This window comes from Pelophylax lessonae, assembly GCF_965119305.1.
Source record: "Pelophylax lessonae genome assembly, chromosome: 3".
Lineage (NCBI taxonomy): Eukaryota > Metazoa > Chordata > Amphibia > Anura > Ranidae > Pelophylax > Pelophylax lessonae.
Window position 1 is genome coordinate 556,788,861 of NC_138770.1, and position 21,390 is coordinate 556,810,250.

General features: G+C 41.5%; 1 protein-coding gene across 1 annotated transcript in view; it reads right to left on the bottom strand.

The window, feature by feature from the left end:
- The window catches only part of ACOXL (acyl-CoA oxidase like), a 687,302-nt gene that overhangs the window by 120,261 nt on the left and 545,651 nt on the right, over nt 1-21,390 (bottom strand). Inside the window, exons 16-17 of the mRNA XM_082249749.1 lie at nt 20,836-20,923; nt 7,230-7,300 (exon numbers count right to left, since the gene is read on the bottom strand). Of these exons, the coding sequence (XP_082105875.1) occupies nt 7,230-7,300; nt 20,836-20,923 (159 nt within the window). The remainder of the gene's footprint in view (nt 1-7,229; nt 7,301-20,835; nt 20,924-21,390) is intronic.

The following is a 21,390-nucleotide window of genomic DNA, read 5'->3' on the forward strand; positions in this document are numbered from 1 at the left end:
ATGGCAAACCTTGGCACCCCAGATGTTTTGGAACTATATTTCCCATGATGCGCAACTACACTGCAGAGTGCATGAGCATGATGGGAAATGTAGTTCCAAAACATCTGAGGTGCCAAGCTTCGCCATTACTGAGGTATGCTATGGAGCAGTTTGTGTCACCACCCTTCCACTTCCCTTGTATTACTTCTTTTCAGCCCCAGGGGAGACCAAAGCTTTAACCACCCTTGCCATTTTATCATCATAAAACGAGGGGACTTTATATTATATTTTGTGATAACTCTTAAACATCAATCACCAATTGGGAGATTCCCACGTAGCACAGGGGGCAGACAGCCTAACACATACATATACAGTGTATATATATATATATATATATATATATATATATATATATATATATATATATATGACTGTTATTGTAGTGTCAAATGCTTGATTGACCTCTTTGATTTTCTAATCTTCGCAACTCCTTCCTGCCAACCCCTTCTTTCCCTTACCCCCTTACTCCCCCCCCTCCCTTCTTGTACTCCTCCATCATAGCCGATTCCCTTATACTCTTACTTGACCTCATTGCAGTCCCTCATTTTTGTGTATATTATTTATATTTTCTGCAACTGTATGTTTAATACATGCTATGCTTTACTAGGGTGACTATAATTTTTCCCCCTGCCTTTATATATGTTTCTATCCACTGTAGTACAGCTATTATGTATGTATATATAGAATGTTAAATCATTTTTAATACTTTTCTGCTTGCAGATTCTTACCTGTAATTATTATTACACATAAAGGAAAAGTATGGCCAAAGCTATTTTGGCCCTACTTCTCCTATGAATCACAAAATACTACAGATAAAGAAAATGCCCATTGGACTTTTAAGAGTAGCGCCAAAAAAGTATTGCTCTATTATGTAAAATAAGAGAGACCATGTCATGAAAGCAAACAAAATGAAGATGAAACAATTATATACAAAAAAACATTCCAGGCTAAAGCTCACTTCCCCATTTGTGATATTGTGTTGATGTTACCCACACACATAAAAACCATACAAGGCTAAAGCTTACTTCCCCATTTGTGATATTGCGGGGATGATACTGACACAACGCTATTATCTCCTGAAAAGGTATACACTGTTCATGAAATGCATCAAGATCAATATTTGTATCTATTTACCTGAAAGATCAATATTAGTATCCATCTATCTTTTGTGAGAATTCTGTCTTTATGTAGAACATTTATCAATGTTTTTATCTTTATGCATGGTTACATGTGCAGAGAAGCCAGACTGCTAGTCTGGGCCAGTGTTATCCTAGGCTCTGTCCACTGTATACAGCTGAGCCCAGATAGAAGGACCAGTGAAGAGTGTAATCAGTGGCCATAGCTTTTTGTGAGGCCAGCAGGTGCATAGAGTGTGTGTAGTATGACAATTTGTATGCAAACCTTCTATTAACAGGATTATCTTCTAAAAAGGGGGAGAACATCTGAAGGTGGCCACTAAGTGCAAGGATTCTCACAGGAGAAAAGTCTTGGAAATTGTGAGATTGAATTCCAACCTTCAGTAGATGTTAAAGTGATTGTAAAGTCTCTTTTAAAACAAAAAACAAACATTTTATATTTACCTCCTCTGTGCAGTTGGTTTTGCACAGAGCAGCCCAAATCCTCATCTTCTCGGGTCCCTCTTTGCTGCTCCTCGCCCCTCCCTTCTGTCGAGTGCCCCCACAGCAAGCAGCTTGCTATGGGGCACCCAAGCCGAGCTGCAGCTCCGTGTGTCTATTCAGACACGGAGCAGCCGTTCGGCCCCACCCTCGCTCTCTCCTGATTGGCTAACTGACTTTGATTGACAGCCATGGGAGTCAATGGTGCCGCGGTTGTGTCTCAGTCAATCATGAGGGACAGTCCCGGACGGCCAAGGGATTCGTGGACATCTCTGGATATAGATGTGGCTCAGGTAAGTATTAGGGGTGCTGGGAAAGGCTGCTACACCCAGAAGGTTTTTTATCCTAATGCATAGAATGCATTAAGATAAAAAAACCTTCTGACTTGACAACTCCTTTAACCTATGTGAACTGAGTCTTTAAAAATGAACTCAGAAAAGATATACAGCGCCTTGCGAAAGTATTCACCCCCTTGAACTTTGCGACCTTTTGCCACATTTCAGGCTTCAAACAAAGATATAAAACTGTAATTTTTTGTGAAGAATCAACAACAAGTGGGACACAATCATGAAGTGGAACGAAATTTATTGGATATTTCAAACTTTGTTAACAAATGAAAAACTGAAAAATTGGGTGTGCAAACTTATTCAGCCCCTTTACTTTCAGTGCAGCAAACTCCAGAAGTTCAGTGAGGATCTCTGAATGATCCAATGTTGACCTAAATAACTAATGATGATAAATAGAATCCACCTGTGTGTAATCAAGTCTCCGTATAAATGCACCTGCACTGTGATAGTCTCAGAGGTCCGTTTAAAGCGCAGAGAGCATCATGGAGAACAAGGAACACACCAGGCAGGTCCGAGATACTGTTGTGGAGAAGTTTAAAGCCGGATTTGGATACAAAAAGATTTCCCAAGCTTTAAAAATCTCAAGGAGCACTGTGCAAGCGATAATATTGAAATGGAAGGAGTATCAGACCACTGCAAATCTACAAAGACCTGGCCGTCCCTCTAAACTTTCAGCTCATACAAGGAGAAGACTGATCAGAGATGCAGCCAAGAGGCCCATGATCACTCTGGATGAACTGCAGAGATCTACAGCTGAGGTGGGAGACTCTGTCCATAGGACAACAATCAGTCGTATACTGCACAAATCTGGCCTTTATGGAAGAGTGGCAAGAAGAAAGCCATTTCTTAAAGATATCCATAAAAAGTGTCGTTTAAAGTTTGCCACAAGCCACCTGGGAGACACACCAAACACGTGAAAGAAGGTGCTCTGGTCAGATGAAACCAAAATCGAACTTTTTGGCAACAATGCAAAACGTTATGTTTGGCGTAAAAGCAACACAGCTCATCACCCTGAACACACCATCCCCACGGTCAAACATGGTGGTGGCAGCATCATGGTTTGGGCCTGCTTTTCTTCAGCAGGGACAGGGAAAATGGTTAAAATTGATGGGAATATGGATGGAGCCAAATATAGGACCATTCTGGAAGAAAACCTGATGGAATCTACAAAAGACCTGAGACTGGGACGGAGATTTGTCTTCCAACAAGACAATGAACCAAAACAAAGCAAAATCTACAATGGAATGGTTCACAAATAAACATATCTAGGTGTTAGAATGGCCAAGTCAAAGTCCAGACCTGAATCCAATCGAGAATCTGTGGAAAGAACTGAAAACTGCTGTTCACAAACGCTCTCCATCCAACCTCACTGAGCTCGAGCTGTTTTGCAAGGAGGAATGGGCAAAAACTGATAGAGACATACCCCAAGCGACTTACAGACTGTAATCGCAGCAAAAGTTGGCGCTATAAAGTATTAACTTAAGGGGACTGAATAATTTTGCACGCCCAATTTTTCAGATTTTTATTTGTTAAAAAAGTTTGAAATATCCAATAAATTTCGTTCCAGTTCATGATTGTGTCCCACTTGTTGTTGATTCTTCACAAAAAATTACAGTTTTATATCTTTATGTTTGATGCCTGAAATGTGGCAAAAGGTCGAAAAGTTCAAGGGGGCCGAATACTTTCGCAAAGCACTGTACCTGTGCTCAAATCCCAATAGCTTGTATGTGTATTTAAACTGTCAGGTGCTCAAGGGGCGTGACCATGTTAACACTACAAATTCTGAATGGACCCTCTGCACGCTGCTATACATCCTTTCCAGAAAACTATGCAATGAAAAACAGGAATTTTACTGGCCATAAGAGGGATTACTTTGATGCAGTTGGCCATCCTTAACATCTATTGCAATATGTGTGAACTAAAAACCCCTGTTTTTCATTGCATAGTTTGCTGGAAAGGGTGTGCAGCGGGTCCACCCAGAATGTGTTGTAAAATTACTGACACACATAACAGTACCTTCAATGTGTATACTGAAAACACATACGCAATGTTGGAAGCATACATTAAAAAAATCAAAAGATGAAACGGGGAAGAGGATTACAAAGTCTTGGGCTAATGTTGAGGTCAGAATTGGTAGGGCGAGACCGGAGAATCGTGTTGTTTAATTTAAAGATAGAGCAGGGGTAGGAAACCTTTGAGAGGTGGAGATCTCCATGAACAGTGGGGGCGGCATTTATTGGAACTGATCCCATCCCCTTCTGCAGCAGTTGAATGCTGGCGGGAGGGAGAGGAAGAGAAGCTGACTTCCAGGTGCTGCAGGAGGAAAATACTGGGAATCAGTTACAAGTGCAGGTTCCGGGGGCCCCAATGTTGGTGCTTCAGCTGAAGTCAGTGCTGTGGGAGTATGCTGCATACTGGGATTCAGATTTTACCACCTCCCCCCAGCTATAACTACTGTACCTGCTAACTTTTAATAAAAGGACACTTACCTGTCCAGGATGCCAGCACCTTCCTCATCTGGGCTGGTTCTTTGCCTTCTCTCTGGGTCCCTGGTGCTGCCAGTCTGCTTCCCACTGCTCATGCGGGATCCATGCTTTGCTTTGTGAATGGTCCAGCAGCCTTCTGGGACCTGTAATTTGTCCCAGAATGCTGTGGGCAAAGCGAGTGGGGGACTGCTTGGAATCGCCTAGGCCAAGGATTCCCAACTCCAGTCCTCAAGTACACCCAACAGATTATGTTTTCAGGCTTTTCATTATTTTGCGGAAGTGATTTGATCAGTTTCACTGCCTTAGTAATTACAGCTGTTTTATCTGAGGGAAATCCTGAAAACATGACCTGTTGGGGGAACTTGAGGACTGGAGTTGAGAAACATTGGCCTTGGCAATCCAAATGAAAGTGGGAGGGGGTACCTATCAAAACTAGGTACAGTACCTGCTCCCCCCAAAAAAAATTAATGTGCTAAATGTGGAAGGGGAGGAGGACATAAAGCAAAACTTCCCATATAGGATTTTCTTCACTTTTAAATCCTTTTATGTTTCCTTTGCTTACTTTTTAATATACGTTACTTTCTAACATATTTTCTGTAAATATTTATTGCACCTTTATTCCTTTTTTTTCATTAAATATTTAAAAAAAAAAATGTTAAGTTGAATTTCTGATTGATTCAATTAGAGGTAAGGAATTCTGACTCTCCTAAGAAGCTACCCTAGTGTAAACTCTATTACTTTCCTATCTGAGTGTTGCAGCGAGTGATATCGACATGCTTTTTTAAAGGTCAGAATCACAGCAGTGGATGGTATGAACAGTCATTTGGCTCCCTCAAAAAGCCTGGTCATCCTCACAATGGCTTGATGCCGCACTGACTTAAATTATGGAATAATACCAAATGTTACAGTAGTATGATATCTCTTCTAATAAGTATAGTATTGAATTAGATCTTCCTCCCCGATTATGAAACCTAACTTGTTTTCACCTTGTGGAAAAACATACAAATATCCCACTGTCAGAAAAAAAATGAAATAAATGTAGAATGTCACTACTCATGTATGGGTAAAGTTATACTTCTATATTTTTTCTCTTATAATGCCCATGCCAACAGATTTTTTTGCTTTTGGTGATAGGGTGGACAGGCTTATTTTGTGGACTTGATCAAAGTGGACCCATTCCTGGTCTTGGATATTTGGTTTATTGCATGCTTTCGCATTAACACACACAAGATCTTTTTACAGCCCTTTATAGCGTAAAACCGATTCCTTAGCATGAGCTTATAACAATACTGCAATGTTTACTTTAAAGTGCTTGTAAACCTTTCCATTTGTCCAGTGAAGTGACTGGCCCCAGGTGATAGAGATGAAACAAATCCTTCTACATAAGTTGTACATGTTCATCTGCAGTCTTCCCTTCTCTACATCCATTCAAAGTCTAGAACTTATAAATAGCAGAGGAACGAAGCAGCAGACAGAAAACCTAACTGAGACAAGTTTACACCATAGACCAGTGTTTCTCTGGTCCTTTTTTTAGTCAAGGCACCCTTTAAAATTATGCACAATCATGAGGCCCCATTCTAAAATGTAAACAAATAAATTAATAGTTTTACATAATGCAGCAACATCTCCACACTTAGGACACCCAACATTATAGGTGGTTTATTCATTCAAAGCAAATACACCTTTGCACACCGGTATTGACTAGTATACCAGTGTTTCTCTTCTCTCTCGGTTTCTCTCCCTCACTCAGCTAATGTGACCCCAGTGCTGATAGAGAGGGGCAGAGGAGGGGCAAACAAGGGTGGTGTGCAGGTGCCCAATGTCCTCCTAATCAACCAATGACATAATTGGTAGTTAGGATGCTGGCAGCTTGAAAGGTTGTAATGCTGCATAATGAAAACCTGTGGATTTGTGTAACTCAACAGCAAGTTTAATCCATTCGCTGGTTTGTATACAATTTTGGGGCAACTTTTAGGCATTTGCCAAGGCACCCCTGAAGAAACCTGAAGGCACCGATGCCTGGGCACCCTGGTTCAGAAAGGCATCTATGGAGAGATATGCTTTGTTCATATTTCATATCTGAGGTTTATAGAAACTTCAATACAATTTTTAACTCTCTTGCTTTCCCTAAAAATACAGGAAAACTCTTTTCATGAAAATTAATTAACCCAGCAGAAGGAAGTGATTCTACACAAATGTCAAACAAGTTGTTTGTAGAATAACAGTGTTTCCTGTGCATGACAAGACCTGGGTAGGTAAATAGCTTTTGTCACAGCATACAAAAATGAAAAGTAAAGCCCCTTTCACACAAGACGGACTCTGTTTTTCTTAGCAGTGGACCTGTTTGCTGATCCCCTGCTTTACAGAGCAGAGTGGGCGGATGACAGGTGCATGTCCACTCAGTTCTTGCAGAGCGGACACAGACAGAGCCCACTCTGTTCTATGGGTGATCAGGAGTAAATGGTCTCTGCTGTCTTTTTGCACCTGACTGCCCTCTGATTTAAACCCTTCTAAGTTGAGAACAGATCCCCTTTCAATTTTTTTTTTTTTTTTGTAGACCGGATCAGATCTGAGGCAGGTGGGTGTAAATGGACACAAGTCACTTTACACCTGCCAGTCCATAGGGGTGAATGGATCCAATCGGGTCTGTCTGAAAAACTCAGGTGGACCTGATCGGAACGGCCGTGTGAAAGGGGCCTAAATAGATGCAACTGTGGATTGTGAAGGGAATTCCACCATACCTCCATTAGTAAACGCTGGTCCGCTGGCACAGGGCAAGACTCCACAGCCAAGGCAAACTGCTCCAGAGTCACTAAGAAACACAAAAAATTAAGCAGATTATCACATGTACACGCCTTGTAATAAACAGTGTCTAGTTTAAATGCTCACTGACAATGTGTGCTTTCAGCCATTTCAAAATTTTAATCTAAATAATTTACTTGCTTAATTATTTGATTACATTTTTTAAGAAAATAATAGGAAAATAAATTTGAAGATTGCCATTTACAATCTCTTATCCTGAAAATTATACCGGTCTGGCTCTCATGTTGTCATGAGTCTTTTGCTTCAACACTTTGTGAAGTGGTTATGACTTTTGAGCAAGAGGTTAGGACTTTCCTAATATGCATACATGTTTTGGGCCATTTCACATAGAAAAGGTTAAAACATTAAAGTGGAACTGCAGCAAAACATTTTTTTTATATATTTTTGAAGAGTGGGAAAGGTTTAGAAGTTCTATCTAATTTCTATTGCTTTCTGCACGCCACTAGGGAGATTTATTTACTTATATTGAGACAGGAAGTAGGGGAATGTCTCTCTAAAAGGCAACAAAATAAATAAAAATATTTTTTAGTAAAGGATTGGTTAGAATCTCCATTGGTATTTAAAAAATATATATATTTTTTTTCCCAAGTCAGCAGCCTTCACATGCTGAGTGATTATATACCATGAAGTAGAGGAGTCTTTCGGTGAGGTAGATAGGAGTTCTACATTGCATGGGGTTGAGACTCTTGCCTGCATTCAACAGTTGTGGAAGTAATTGTTTTGCGTTTGCCCACTGAGTCTAAAGTTACTTGAAATAAAACTACTAATAGACTGTTGGTGTTTTCCCCTTACATTGCATTTTAGTGACAGCACTGTCACCAAGAACGGATTAGTGAGAAATTGTCCCAACATGGTGCAATTATTTCCACTTTCATTGTGTAGTTAACATTGTCTTTAAATGAGGTATAAGTCTTTGGGTTAGGTAGATGGGAGGGCCAAGAAAAGGCAAAATCCAACCCGAAGTATGAACAAATTCCACCTTTACAATCCTGACGCCCTCTTTCATATCATGCATGATGTGCCCTCCCCACTACGGTCTCCGCTACAACTACTCCCCAGACAGCCCCACACTGCTCTGTACCAAATTCAGTTTTTCTGTACGTTTTGCTCTTCACTTTCCCTCTGATCTCTCCATGGCTGAATACTAACGTCTCCAAGGAGTGAGACTTTCATAACCACTGCTGTAGAACACTGTCAGTAGCATTCATTTTTAAAGAGTGTTCTCATCATCACACCCTCAGTTCCCCGAGGCTTTAAAACGTGACCATAGGAAAAATAGAGGGGAAGGGGGTCTTACTGATGGCAGAATGGTAAAATGGTCCAACGTGACAATATCATTTTTATACAGTGTAACATGAGTTTTTGTAAAACTCTGCATAGTAAGTTGTGAACAAGGCTGTTTTAAGACATTTCCAATGTCCACATTTTTAAATAATTCATTACAATTGTGTGATGTACAGTAGATTACTGCCCTGCTTTTTGCTGAGAAAAGTACCAACAGGGATCATATCTGGGCTCAAGTAGGTTCTGCCAACAAGTAAAAAAAAAAAAATACACAAGGCTCTGCAAAGCTAGTTTTCAGGTCACTCTAGGACGTGTGCTTTCCCCAGTAGCTGAAAAGCTCAGCGATCCTATCCATGTCTAGGATGTACACACAGGGGAGGTGTGCAAGCAGAGATAACAAAAGCAAAACAAGAGCTGGCAATCACAAGTTATTGATAAAGGATAACAAATGTAAAAGAGCAACAGAACATAAAAAGCATGAAAGAAACGCATAAAATAAGTATTTAAAAGAATAAAGCTAGCTATACACTAAGAATTTCAGACGGTTTCTGATGAACCAGTTGAAATTTGCTCACTGAGTGGCCCTGTTGGCTACCTCCCACCTGAAAATTTGATCATTTGCAGCCCCTGTTTAGGTATTTTGACTGTGGGCAGGGCTGCCTGTCAAAATTCAATAGCTGCATTGGGAGATTTGTCCATTAGTGCTGTAAAGCATTGTGCAGGCTAAATGCAAAAAAATTAATCAAGTGTATGGCATAGAGGAGACAAGACAAGGGTACGTTTTTCTGAAATCCAACAAAGGAGGGTGATATGTATGATGATTACTATTTAATGTTACTAAACCTACCTAAGTGTTTATCTTGGGTTGGCCATAAATGGCATAATAAAAGCAAGCAATGCTCCTCATTTTTAGCTTACCATGCTATTTTTTGGTCTGCTGAAAGTTGGAAGTCCTTTTTATTGCTCAAAAATTTCCAGTGACTTCTGATCTCTTAGTCTTCCATGAAAAAAAGTGAGGGATTAGATCAGGGCTTCTCAACTTTTTTTTACCTTGGAAGAACCATTTGGCATAAAGCTTGAGATCTTGGGGAACCCCTGAAATAATGTTCACATCTACAGCTTACAGAACATTGGTGTGATCAGTGAGATGTTGATATAACATTTTTTTTTTAGAAATAGAATTAAATATTAGAGTAAATATTAAAACATACCTATTTAATGCAAAACTTGTGTTGGCCATTTTCTGTACAGATGCTCAATTCGGGGTCAAACTTGATATAAGCAGTGTACAGGGGGCAAGCAGGGCGGAACACAGGAGGTCAAGCAGGGCAGAGCACAGGGGGGTTAGCGCAGCAAAATATTGGGGTCAGCAGGGCAGAGTAGGGAAGTTCAGGACGACACATTACATGACAGCAGAATACATCACATGAGAGCAGGGCACATTACATGAGAGCAGGGCACATTATTATATGGTAGCAGGGCTAAATATTATATGGTAGCAGGGCTAAATATTATATGGTAGCAGGGCAGTAGAGGTTTCCTTCTCATGCAAAGCATTGCAGGGAAGCGGCTGTGATATTCCTGGCTCTGGCATGCTGTTCCCCATCGAACCTCCTCTCTTGTCTGTACCAAGTGATGTCACATACAAGCACCTAGGATGGACAGGAAGGGAGGAAGCAGAGAACAGCAGAAACACTCCTTGCTTTTCTGTGCCGCTCAGCATGCAGGGGCGTAATGACAAGAGAGTGTGGAGATGAGATCTCCCCATCAACTGCCTGCTATTGTTTGCAACTGCCTGTGATTGACAGGTAGATCATGGTGGAACCCCCGATTGAGAAACCCTGGGTTAGATGAACAGCTTGTAGCCATCGTCAGCAACAGGAAGGGATTGCTGCAAGTCCCAGCTCTGGTTCTAAAACCTTCATCCCATTAGGCAATTGTGGTACCTCAGACACTATTGGTCAGTATAGCAGGCCAATGTATCAGACAGTAATGTTTCCCTATGGGCTTAAGAAAAGGCACAATTACTGCCCAAAATTGTAACCTGTTGCACTGGCCCATGTAGTTCTATTACTCCTTAGAAAAATGTCACCTGGTGATTTGAGCCATACATGTGGCTGCTGAGAACTATATTATCATATTCTCACTATGGACAAAAAACTGTATATACATATACACATATATATTGGGACACAGACAATTTTTTTTTCAGGTTTTTACCAAAACATATTCAAGCTTAAGTTATATAATGGATATGTGCTGAAAGTGCACTCACAGGTTAAATGTGAGGGCATGAACATCCAAATCGAAAGAATGGTTTGGGAATTACAGCTCTTAAGAATAGTCATCCCCCCTTTTTCAAGGGATCAAAAGTAATTGGACAATTGAATCAAAAGCGGTTTCATGGCCAGATGTGAGCTACTCCATCTTTCCTAATTAATTAAGCAGGTAAAAGGTCTGGAGTTGGTGTGGTATTTGCATTTGGAATCTATTGCCGTGAACCTACATCATGCGTTTAAAGGAGCTGTCCACGCAAGTGAAACAGGCCATTGTAAGGATTCAAAAACAAATCCATCAGAGAAATAGCAGCAACATTAGGAGTAGCCAAATCAACAGTTTGGTACATTTTGAGGAAGAAAGAACACACTGGTGAGCTCAGCAACACATAAAGGCCTGGACATCCACGGAAGACAAAAGTGGTGGATGATCGCAGGATCCCCTCTATGGTAAAGAAAAACCCATTCACAACATCCAGACAAGTGAAGAACTCTCTCCAGGAGGTGGGCATATCATTTTCAATGTCTAAAATCAAGAGAAGACTTCACGAGAGCAAATACAGAGGGTTCCCCACAACATGTAAACCATTCATAAAGAGTAGAAGAATAGAAAAGCCAGATTAGACAAAAAAAAAAAAAAAAGATTATACTTTGCCAAAAAACATCTAAAAAAGCCAGACCAGTTCTTGAAAGCATTCTTTGAACAGATGAAACTAAGATTATTCTGTATCAGAATGATGGGGACAAAATGTGTGGAGAAGGTTTGGAACAGCTCATGATCCAAAGCACACAATGTCATCTGTAAAACATGGTGGAGGCAGTGTGGTGGCACGGGCATGCATGGCTTCCAGTGGCACAGAGTCATTGGTGTTTATTGATGATGTGACAGAAGCAGCCGGATTAATACCGTCAGCCCAGATTCTGCCAAATGGCGCTTCACAGAACAGATGGACAATGATCTAAAACACACTGCAAAAGTAACCCAGAAGCTTTTGAAGGAAAATAAGTGGAATATTCTGCAATGGCCGAGTCAATCACCTGATCTCAACCCAATTGAACATGCATTTCACCTGCTGAAGGCAAAACTAAACGCAGAAAGACCCACAAACAAAGAACAACTGAAGACAGCTGCAGTTAGAGCCTGGCAAAGCATCAGAAAGGAGGAAACCCCGTCTTTGGTAATGTCCATGGGTTTCAGACTTCAGCCAGTCATTGCCATTAAAGGATTCTCAACAAAATATTAAAAATGAACATTTTATTTAGGATTATATTAATTTCTCCAATTACATTTGAGCCCCTGAAAATGGGGGGACTGTGTATAAAAATGGTTGCAGTTCCTAAAATTTGTACTTGATATTTATATTCAACCCCTTGGAATAAAAGTGAAAGTCTGCACTTCAAATTCATTTGGATGGCTTTGTTTTAATTTTATTCCGGTGGCATAGAGAGCCAAAAGTATGCAAAATTGTGCCCAAATATATATGGACCTAACTATATATATATATATGTATATATACACGCACACACATACATATACACACACATTCTGTGCTACCTTCAGTCACTGACCTTAGTTTACCTATAGCTTGTTTCAAGTGCTACTTGCTTGGTTCTAGCTAATCCAGGAGCCTCTGCTTTGCTCTGATAATTTATCACTTCCTTTACACTGTGCAGCCTGTCTCTCATCCCATAGTTAGTCATGGTGTTGCAGTGACGCCCCATAATGACTTGTGTTATTATTAGTTGAGCGTCTCAGTGTTAAGTGACACACAGGACAAGCCATAACTGATGGGGTTACCTGTGGACATTCTTCCCCCCCAGCAATTAAACATATAACAATTTAGAACACAAACATTTTCATTGAAATACTCTATAATAACAGTACTATTCCTCAGATGTAATAAATTATTTTGTAAAGATGAACATACACTTACGTAAAATTGTTGCAAAATTGACTATTTTAAACCTCACATTTGGCTACACCCTGCTTTGGCACAGTTTACGCAGCGTGAAATCTGCTTTAAAAGGCAAGTTGTCACTGATGAGATGGTGATTTTACATGCAAATCTAGACTTTCCTATAAAGTTGACAAGCAGCCCCTCCTCTTTGCTACCAACATCACTGCTGGTACATATCCCTTGCATGGCTTTTTGTCTGTGACCTACCACTGGAAGCTCACACCAACTGTAACCAGGTGGGGCTGTGTCAACACTGTAGACCCCATTCACACTGGGGCGATCCAAATTGCTGGGGTGACCTCACAGGTTGCAGTGCGCAGCTCGCACCGCGACCTCGGAGCTGCCGGCACGGACTTCATATCATTGAAGTCCATGCAGGTCGCTCCGGGTCGCCCCAAAGAAGCTCCGGACCCTTTTTCTAAGTCGGAGCGACTTGTGTCGCTCCTATTAGAACGGGTCCACAGCTTCTCTATGGCAGGCGACCTACGGCGACCTGTCAGGCGACCAGGTCGCCCCAGTGTGAACGGGGTCTTAAGGTGCTCCCAAGTGAACTGTTTGCAAACAATGCAGGTCCCATGCTTGCAGAGTAGCATATGAGCACCCTCATACCAAGATTTCCATAATGGGCATGTGCAAGATTTTTCTCAGGCCTCCTTCTGATTGCTTGAATAGCCCATAGTATACACCAGGCAAAATACAGCGCTAATAAATGGCTATAAAACTTGGCAAAGAGCTTTACTAATACCGCCTAACTTTCTAAGTGGACTCCTATCTTATGGATATACAATTGAAATAGTGCTAGTGGTCTTTTATTGAAAATGGTAGAACAAATTTACCTTAAGCAACATGCAACCAGAGTTCTGTAATAGTGCGCTTACTGACACAAATGATTATCACCAGCAAAAGCAAAAGATTTGTATTTTCAAAGAAGATTTCCTATTTTTGTTTGCCTCTTATTTATAGTGCAAAATAAATAGTAGCCTGATATATAAGTTTATTACTTTAACTGGCCTTATTCTTGGGAATTCTCTCCTTTGGCTAGAGGTACCTTCTCATAAAAACCTCCAGCATTATGGTGTTTTGCCACCAGACCCATGCTTTCCTATATGTAAGGTCATACACCTGGAGGTTTTTGATACCCTTATAATTTCTATAATATGTGTTTTTTTAGAAATTTGATAAAAGTTATATTTTAGGCCATAGTGGGTTTGATGCGTGGGTTCAATGCATCTCCATTTGTTGGTTATTGAATGCTATTTATATTGTACTGAATGGCTTTGATTTTTTTTTGTGCACTGTAATTGGAACTGTTCTATTTCATGATAGAAGATATTACTACCATGGATGTAGACTCGAGTTTTTTTTGTGTAGCACTACTCCCTTGGGAGCTGCTGGGGTTACCCATAGCAACTGCACAATAGTTTAGGGACTTTAAAGGGCTTGGCTCAGTCAAGAAACAGTCTAGGGGTTTTTTTTTTTTTTGTTGTTTTATTGAGAACTTGGATAGGAGAAGGGAATGAGTGGGATACTGCAACTTGAATACACTATGCACAATTTGCTGGGACGTTTAACTGCACTTGAATGCGGCAAGGCTGCTGCTCCACCTTGTCAATAGCGATGAAGTAGTGATAAATGAATTGCTTTAGATAAGCTATACTGTACTGCAGAACACACTTTAGGGTCCTTCCTGGCACCCCCTTCTGTTCCTATTCTTCAGGGCTTTTTACATGGCACCCCCTTTACTGTCATACTCTCTGTCTGATCTAGCTCCTTGATCCCCTGACTTCACTGGAGTGGTCCCCCTTCCTGGGCCAGACCCTTTGACAGGTCCCTGGTGCTCACACACACTGTTTTTCCCGAGAGACTCTGCCAGCAGCTCCACTGTCAGCACTCTGGATCCTCTGCAGCTCAGCTCCACACCCGGTTCACTGGGCTGACTGCCCAAGACCACTTTTCTCTCACACTGCAGGAGGAGAGACAGCCATCCACCTCCTCCTGAGACTCTGCTTCCCACCACAGACGCCCTGTCACATGTCCCCTCCGTATTTATGGTCAATCCCAGGATGCATTGCAGAATGCCCTCCCACTGGGACTGCCATAAAACAGGATGTGTAACTGGCTAGGTTTCCTCCACTGTCCAACAAGCTCCCTCATTGGATGCAGTGGGGGCACCCCCTCAGACCCAGTGAATCCCACCTGGAAACGTGACAGGCAACCTAATAGATCAGGCTCCCCTGATAAGCAGAAGGAGCAATGGATGCTTTTACCTAGCACCTACCTAACTAGGAGGGTGCTACATCTGTAAAAAATAACTTGCATTTTTATAATGTTTTATACATTCATGTATTATACTTTCGATAGAAGGGTCTGGTAGAGAATTGCACTGACTAAAATGGGTTCTCTCTTCTCATAAGGAGATGAGAGTACAAAACAATGTCTCTAGGTAAATGGGTCTTGGAAATTTGTCGGGCTCAGCAGGGACTGGACGAATTCCAATAAGTGTCTGGCTGTCCTTACTTGGCAAAAGTTGATTGATGTGGAAAGGGCATGCAAGAAAACTTTTTTTGATCAATGACCTCAGGCAAACAGGTGTGGGTTTAGCAATCAGAATACAATGTTCCAGTGAAGGGGAACTCCTCCATTTATCTTGTTTGGGTGATTGGAGGAATAAGTTCACTTCTTTTTTCTATTCAGCCTTATGGCTTAAAGTATAATAATAAAAAAAATTAAAAATAAAAATGACCAGCTTAACCACTTTACTACCAGTCACGTAACCTCTACGTCGGCTGACTTTGAGTGGTTATACCGGGATGATGCCTCTAGCTAGAGGCATCATCCCGGTACCGTTGTTTGAAGCCGACGGTCGGCTTTCCGTCGGTAACGATCGATGCGGCTCGGGAGCCGCTCGATCGTTACCCGGGGGGGCGGGAGGGGACGTCCCCCCCCTCCCGCCGCCTTCCGCGGCTTTGCTCGGGGCTACCGTCCCACCGGGAGCCCCGAGCACCCAGCCGGCACGTCCCCCGGCTGGATGGAGTCCCGATGAATGCCGGAAACGGCATCGATCGGGTCTCCGATGACGTAACCCGGAGGCGGCGTCCATGACGTCACGTCCGGGTTACTGTGCTGCAAAAGGCGGCAGATTTGAAAAACGGCTGTATGCAAAAATGCCGTTTTCGGCGTTTTGCATACAGGGAAGTGTAGTGGAGGGGTCTAGGGTCTTTTAGACCCTCGATCCCTCCATAAAGTGTACCTGTCACGACATATTGCTGTCACCAGGGATGTTTACATTGCTTGTGACAGCAATAAAAGTGATCAGATTTTTTTTTTTTTTAAAAACCTGTAATAAAGTTTAAAAAAAAGAAAAAATAAATAGGAAAAAAAAAAAAAAAAAAAATTTAGCCGTCCCCGTCACCGTTAGCTCGCGCACAAAAAAAAACGTATACGCAAGTCGAGCCGCAAATGAAATCGCTGTTCAAACCACACATGTGAGGTATCGCCGCGATCGCCAGAGCGTGGGCAATAATTAAAAAAAAAGAGCTACACTCTAACTCTAAACTGGTAACCGTTAAATAAATTTAAAGCGTCGCAGATTGAGATCTCTATTGACCGTAGTTTGTCGCCATCCCACGGGGGGGCGCAATTTTAAACCGTAACATGTTTGGTATCTATTTACTCGGCGTGACATCATCTTTCACAATATACAAAAAAAATGGGCTAACTTTACTGTTTAGTATTTTTTAAATGCAGTGAAATGTGATTTTTCAAATTTTTTCCAAAAAAATGGCGTTTTAAAGACCGCTGCGCAAATACCGCGTGACAAAAAATTTTGCAATGACCGACATTTTATTCTCCAGAGTCTTTGCTAAAAAAATATATATAATGTTTGGGGGTTCTAAGTAGTTTTCTAGGAAAAAATACTGGTTTTAACTTGTGAACAAAAAGTGTCCGAAATAGGGCTGGGGCTAAAGTGGTTAAGCCAGGCTTCTTCTCCAATAGAAAAGATTCTTGAAGAAAGTTAGAATCTTTGGGGTTGATTTACTAAAGGAGTTTGTTCACCTTGAAAATTGAATGTTCACTTTGGAAAATACACTTTATTGTCAAAAGTATTGGGACGCCTGCCTTTACGTGCACATGAACTTTAACATCATCCCATTCTTATGGTGGCCATACACTATACGAAAAATCAGCTGAAATCTGGTCATTTGGAAAGTCCTCTTGTTTTTCAGCCAGTTAATGGGCACAAATCGGTAGTCGGTTGTGATGTTTTTGAGCCGAAAAAATTAAGGACAAGTTTGGAAATTTTCTGCCAAATGAACAATAAGTTGAAAGGTTAATGTGTTTCCTGTTCAAACTGTTTGCACTAGGTATATGTGAAAATGGCAACAAAAAACTGAATAATTTACGTTCATTGAACTATTTATCGGTCATTACATGATGGCATGATCGTCTGCTCTCACGGTCGAGTGTTTGTTTTTTGAAAATTAGTCCCAACGATTTTTCGTATAGTATATGGCAACTATAAGTCTGTAGGATTCAATATTGAGTTGGCCCACCCTTTGCCCCTACCAGCTTCAACTCTTCTGGGAAGGCTGTCCACAAGGTTTAGGAGTGTGTCTATGGAAATGTTTGACCATTCTTCCAGAAGCACATTTGTGAGGTTAGGCACTGATGTTGGATGAGAAGGTCTGGCCTGCAGTCTCTGCTGTAATTCATCCCAAAGGTGTTCTATCGGGTTGAGGTCAGGACTCTGTGCAGGTCAGTCAAGTTCCCCCACACCAAACTCGCTCATCCATGTCTTTATGACCCTTTCTATGTGCACTGGTCCAAGTCATTTGTTGTGGGGGGGGGGGGGGGATTATGGTGTAGGGTTGTTTTTCAGGGGTTGGGCTTGGCCCCTTAGTTCCAGTAAAGGGAGCTCTTAAGGTGTCAGCTAACCAAGACATTTTAGACAATTTCATGCTCCCAACTTTGTGGGAACAGTTTGGTGATGGCCCCTTCCTGTTCCAACATGACTGTGCACCAATGCACAAAGCAAGGTCCATAAAGACATGGATGAGCGAGTTTGGGGTGGATGAACTTGCCTGGCCTGCATAGAGTCCGGACCTCAACCCAATAGAACACCTTTGGGGTGAATTATAGCAGAGATTGTGAGCCATGCCTTCTTGTCGACATCAGTGCCTGACCTTACGAATGCGCTTCTGGAAGAATGGTCAAACATTCCCATAGACACACTCCTAAACCTTGTGGACAGCCTTCCCAGAAGAATTGAAGCTGTTATAGCTGCAAAGGGTGGGCCAACTCAATATTGTGCCAATAAAGTTCATGTGTGTGTAAAGGCAGGCGTCCCAAAACCTTTGACAATATAATGTATATGTTCACTTTGCAGGTGAATGTTAGTCGATAAGATGAAGCAGTCACTATGAATACCTAAACATTTGCTATCATAAATTGTATTTGTATAATTGGGAAATTAAAGTAAACACTGTATAACCTTATATGTTTACATTCACTTTGCAACGCGTACATATATTTTCCAAAAGGAACATTCATTTTCAGTCTATTAATTTAGTAAATGAATCCTTTTGTGTCTGGGCATTTACATCAGCTCAATATCTTGGTTATCAGTATACCTTGTTCACCTGATCAACATATCTAATCTAAATAAGTAAACAAGGGAGAGTTATTATTTATCAATGCTTTATAGCAGTCCAAAGTGACACTTTGCTGGGAGAATAAATATAATGAAAGTGTAGTCATGAGCTGGACATACATGGGTCCGTTTTTTTGTTCAACCAGCGGGTTGCATGAAGACAAAAAAAAAATGAAGTGTGTTTGGGGGACTTGTCCCTGCTGTGTCATTGTATTCTAATAGTGGGGAGACTGTCCCGCTGTTAGAATATACTGATCAGCGCTGCAGTCTATTGCCTGCAGTACTGATCGACAGTGGGGCTGAACAGAGTCGGTAGATCAACTGTTCAACCACAGTGGCCACACATGGTTTGAAATTCGTCTGGTCCCTGCTTTAAAAGAGAAGTTCAGTTTTTTTTTTTCCAAAAATCATACTTACCTAGGTGGATGCCGCCGGTTCTAAGACTGAGAACTGAGCGATCAAATATTGCAAATCGCTCGGTTCTCAGAGCTCCGTGAGCAGAGAACTGGTGACTGTCTGTCATCAGCTCTCTGCTCTGCCCCCCCTGCTCTCAATGGAGAGCTGAGCTGTTGAGGGGGTGGGAGCGGCCAGCTGAGACTCTCAACGGCTTGCTGAGAGGCTGAGCTGGGTGCCGGTCCAGGCATGTGACATCAGCCAACAGTTCTGTCTGCTCAAACTGGGTCACAGAAGTGCAGAACGAACTGCACACATGTGATCTACAGAAGTACAGCCAAACGTACTTCTGCTTTAAGGTTAAAACTGGCCATACACTTCCCCAGGCTGAAAATGTAATAGATTCCTCCATCCATGTTATGTAGTACAAATGGATGAATCTCCTGCCGAATCTCTAATTGAATGCATCCACTGATCAGCAATCAATTTTCCACCCAAGTCTTTTGACTTTTCAGTCAAAGGATGTCGGGATCGAGGGAGCTGACAGGGACACCTACTAAGTAAATTTGATCAGTTCATCAGGAATCTGCCAACATTCAAATACTGCATGGCAAGCTTTGGCATCTACAGTATTTCCAGCTTACAAATCTTAAAATTATAGTTATAATAAAGTATTTATGAGTAATTTACAACTATACATGCAAATACAAGAAAGTTACTGTAATACTTTAAATTAAACTTGCAGTCCCTTATATCCTACACCTCTGTTCATTGCTGATTCCAGATACAGTTTAATGATTGATTATACAGCCTGTACTGTTCAGGGTGCATAACTGACATGTTTGACCTCACAACACAGGACTTTTTTTCTAGCATAATACCGGACTGAAAGAAACAATGAGTCAGCAGCATGATCCATACTTTAACATTTCTACTGAACTTTGATCTTGAACTATTTTAATTCTTTCCATAATCTCGTATGCTCAAGCCATTTTATAGGACTCCTCTGTAGTCTGTACACACCACTAAAATGCATTTTTAGGATACAAATCAAGACGCGGCAGTAGTTTATGCCAATGACTAACTGCTTCATTGATACATGGTAACTTTTATGGTTACTGTAATAACTGCGATATTAGCGCAGTTTGATAATTCCCTATGCCATGGGGGACATTTGTCAATTCTGTTGCACAGCAAGCCAATTCTAAACAGAAGCAGCAAGACAAAGGGTGATTATTATAGTTACCGTAAGCAGCTTTAATCATTCATTCTTCCCTCTGATGCTCTAAAGTGGCACTGTGACAGTAAAACCTGACCCTGACTTTGTGCATATGTTTGGTGTGGAAGGGTAATTCACACGGGCTGTCTGATCAGGTCCGCCTGTAAGTTTTTCAGGCGGACCTGATTGGAGACTGCATTGTCCTCTACGAAGCAGCAGATGTCAGTGGAAACATGTCCGCTAATACCTACCACCACCTAAGCCAGTCTCCAAAAAACAGATGGATGGTGGTGCTATTTTCCATCTGTCTGGCGGATCGGATGGAAATGGACAGGTTTCCCAATAGAGGAGAGCGGGACTGTGTCTGTGTCTGCTCGCACAGTGCAGCGGACACTGACCTGTCATCCCCCCGCTGAGCGGGGATCTGCTACACGGAGGTACCCGTGTGAAAGGGGCCAAAATCTGTCTCACCTACAGTAGTAATTCTGTCACAGACCTTTGGAAATCTGTCATAATTGTCTCACCTGTCTCAGGATTACAGGTGAAGGTGCCACAAAGTTACTGCTGTATATACTTCGCAAAATGATAGGCATCATGATTTCCAGTACACATGCCTCTAATTTTGCTGCTAAGTTGCTTTAGGGTAGGACTAATGATTGTTGAATAGTGTTTCTGGCTTGTGAACTATACATTCGACACTATCAGTATAATGCATTGAATCATTAAATGCACAAGTATACTGACCTCTGTGAATATGGGCCAAGGCCAGTGTGACGACATGATGCAGACATGAATTCCATGCATTGAAGAAATCCTCCTTCTGTTTCATAACCTGTTTAATAGAACATAAAGCTATATTAAAATAAACTGCATTATGTAAAATGGCCATATAAGCAAATTTACAGTTTATGTAAAGCCTCACAATGAACTTCTCGTATGTGTTCTCTTTTGGTCTGTTAAATGTACAATTGTATCTTATAGCTTTCCACTTTGCTTGAAAAGTGCAAGAATAATACCGGTTGATCCTGCCAGAAATCTTGTGAGCCAATTACTTCCTGTTCCTATGCTTCTTCTGCACTTTTATTAATTAGCATTGTTCCCAGTTCTCTCTGTAAACTAAAGAAAACCTCTGTCCCTTATAGAGCGGGGAGAAGAGAAGGAGGAGGTGTTCTGTAGTCACTTCCAGTTCCAGAGTGACAACATAGCTCCTTTTCAGATATCGCACAGCATCACCCTAGAACAGGAAGTGTACTACTGGCAGGATCCCCATAAGGAATAAATAAGGGATAAAAAAAGGCT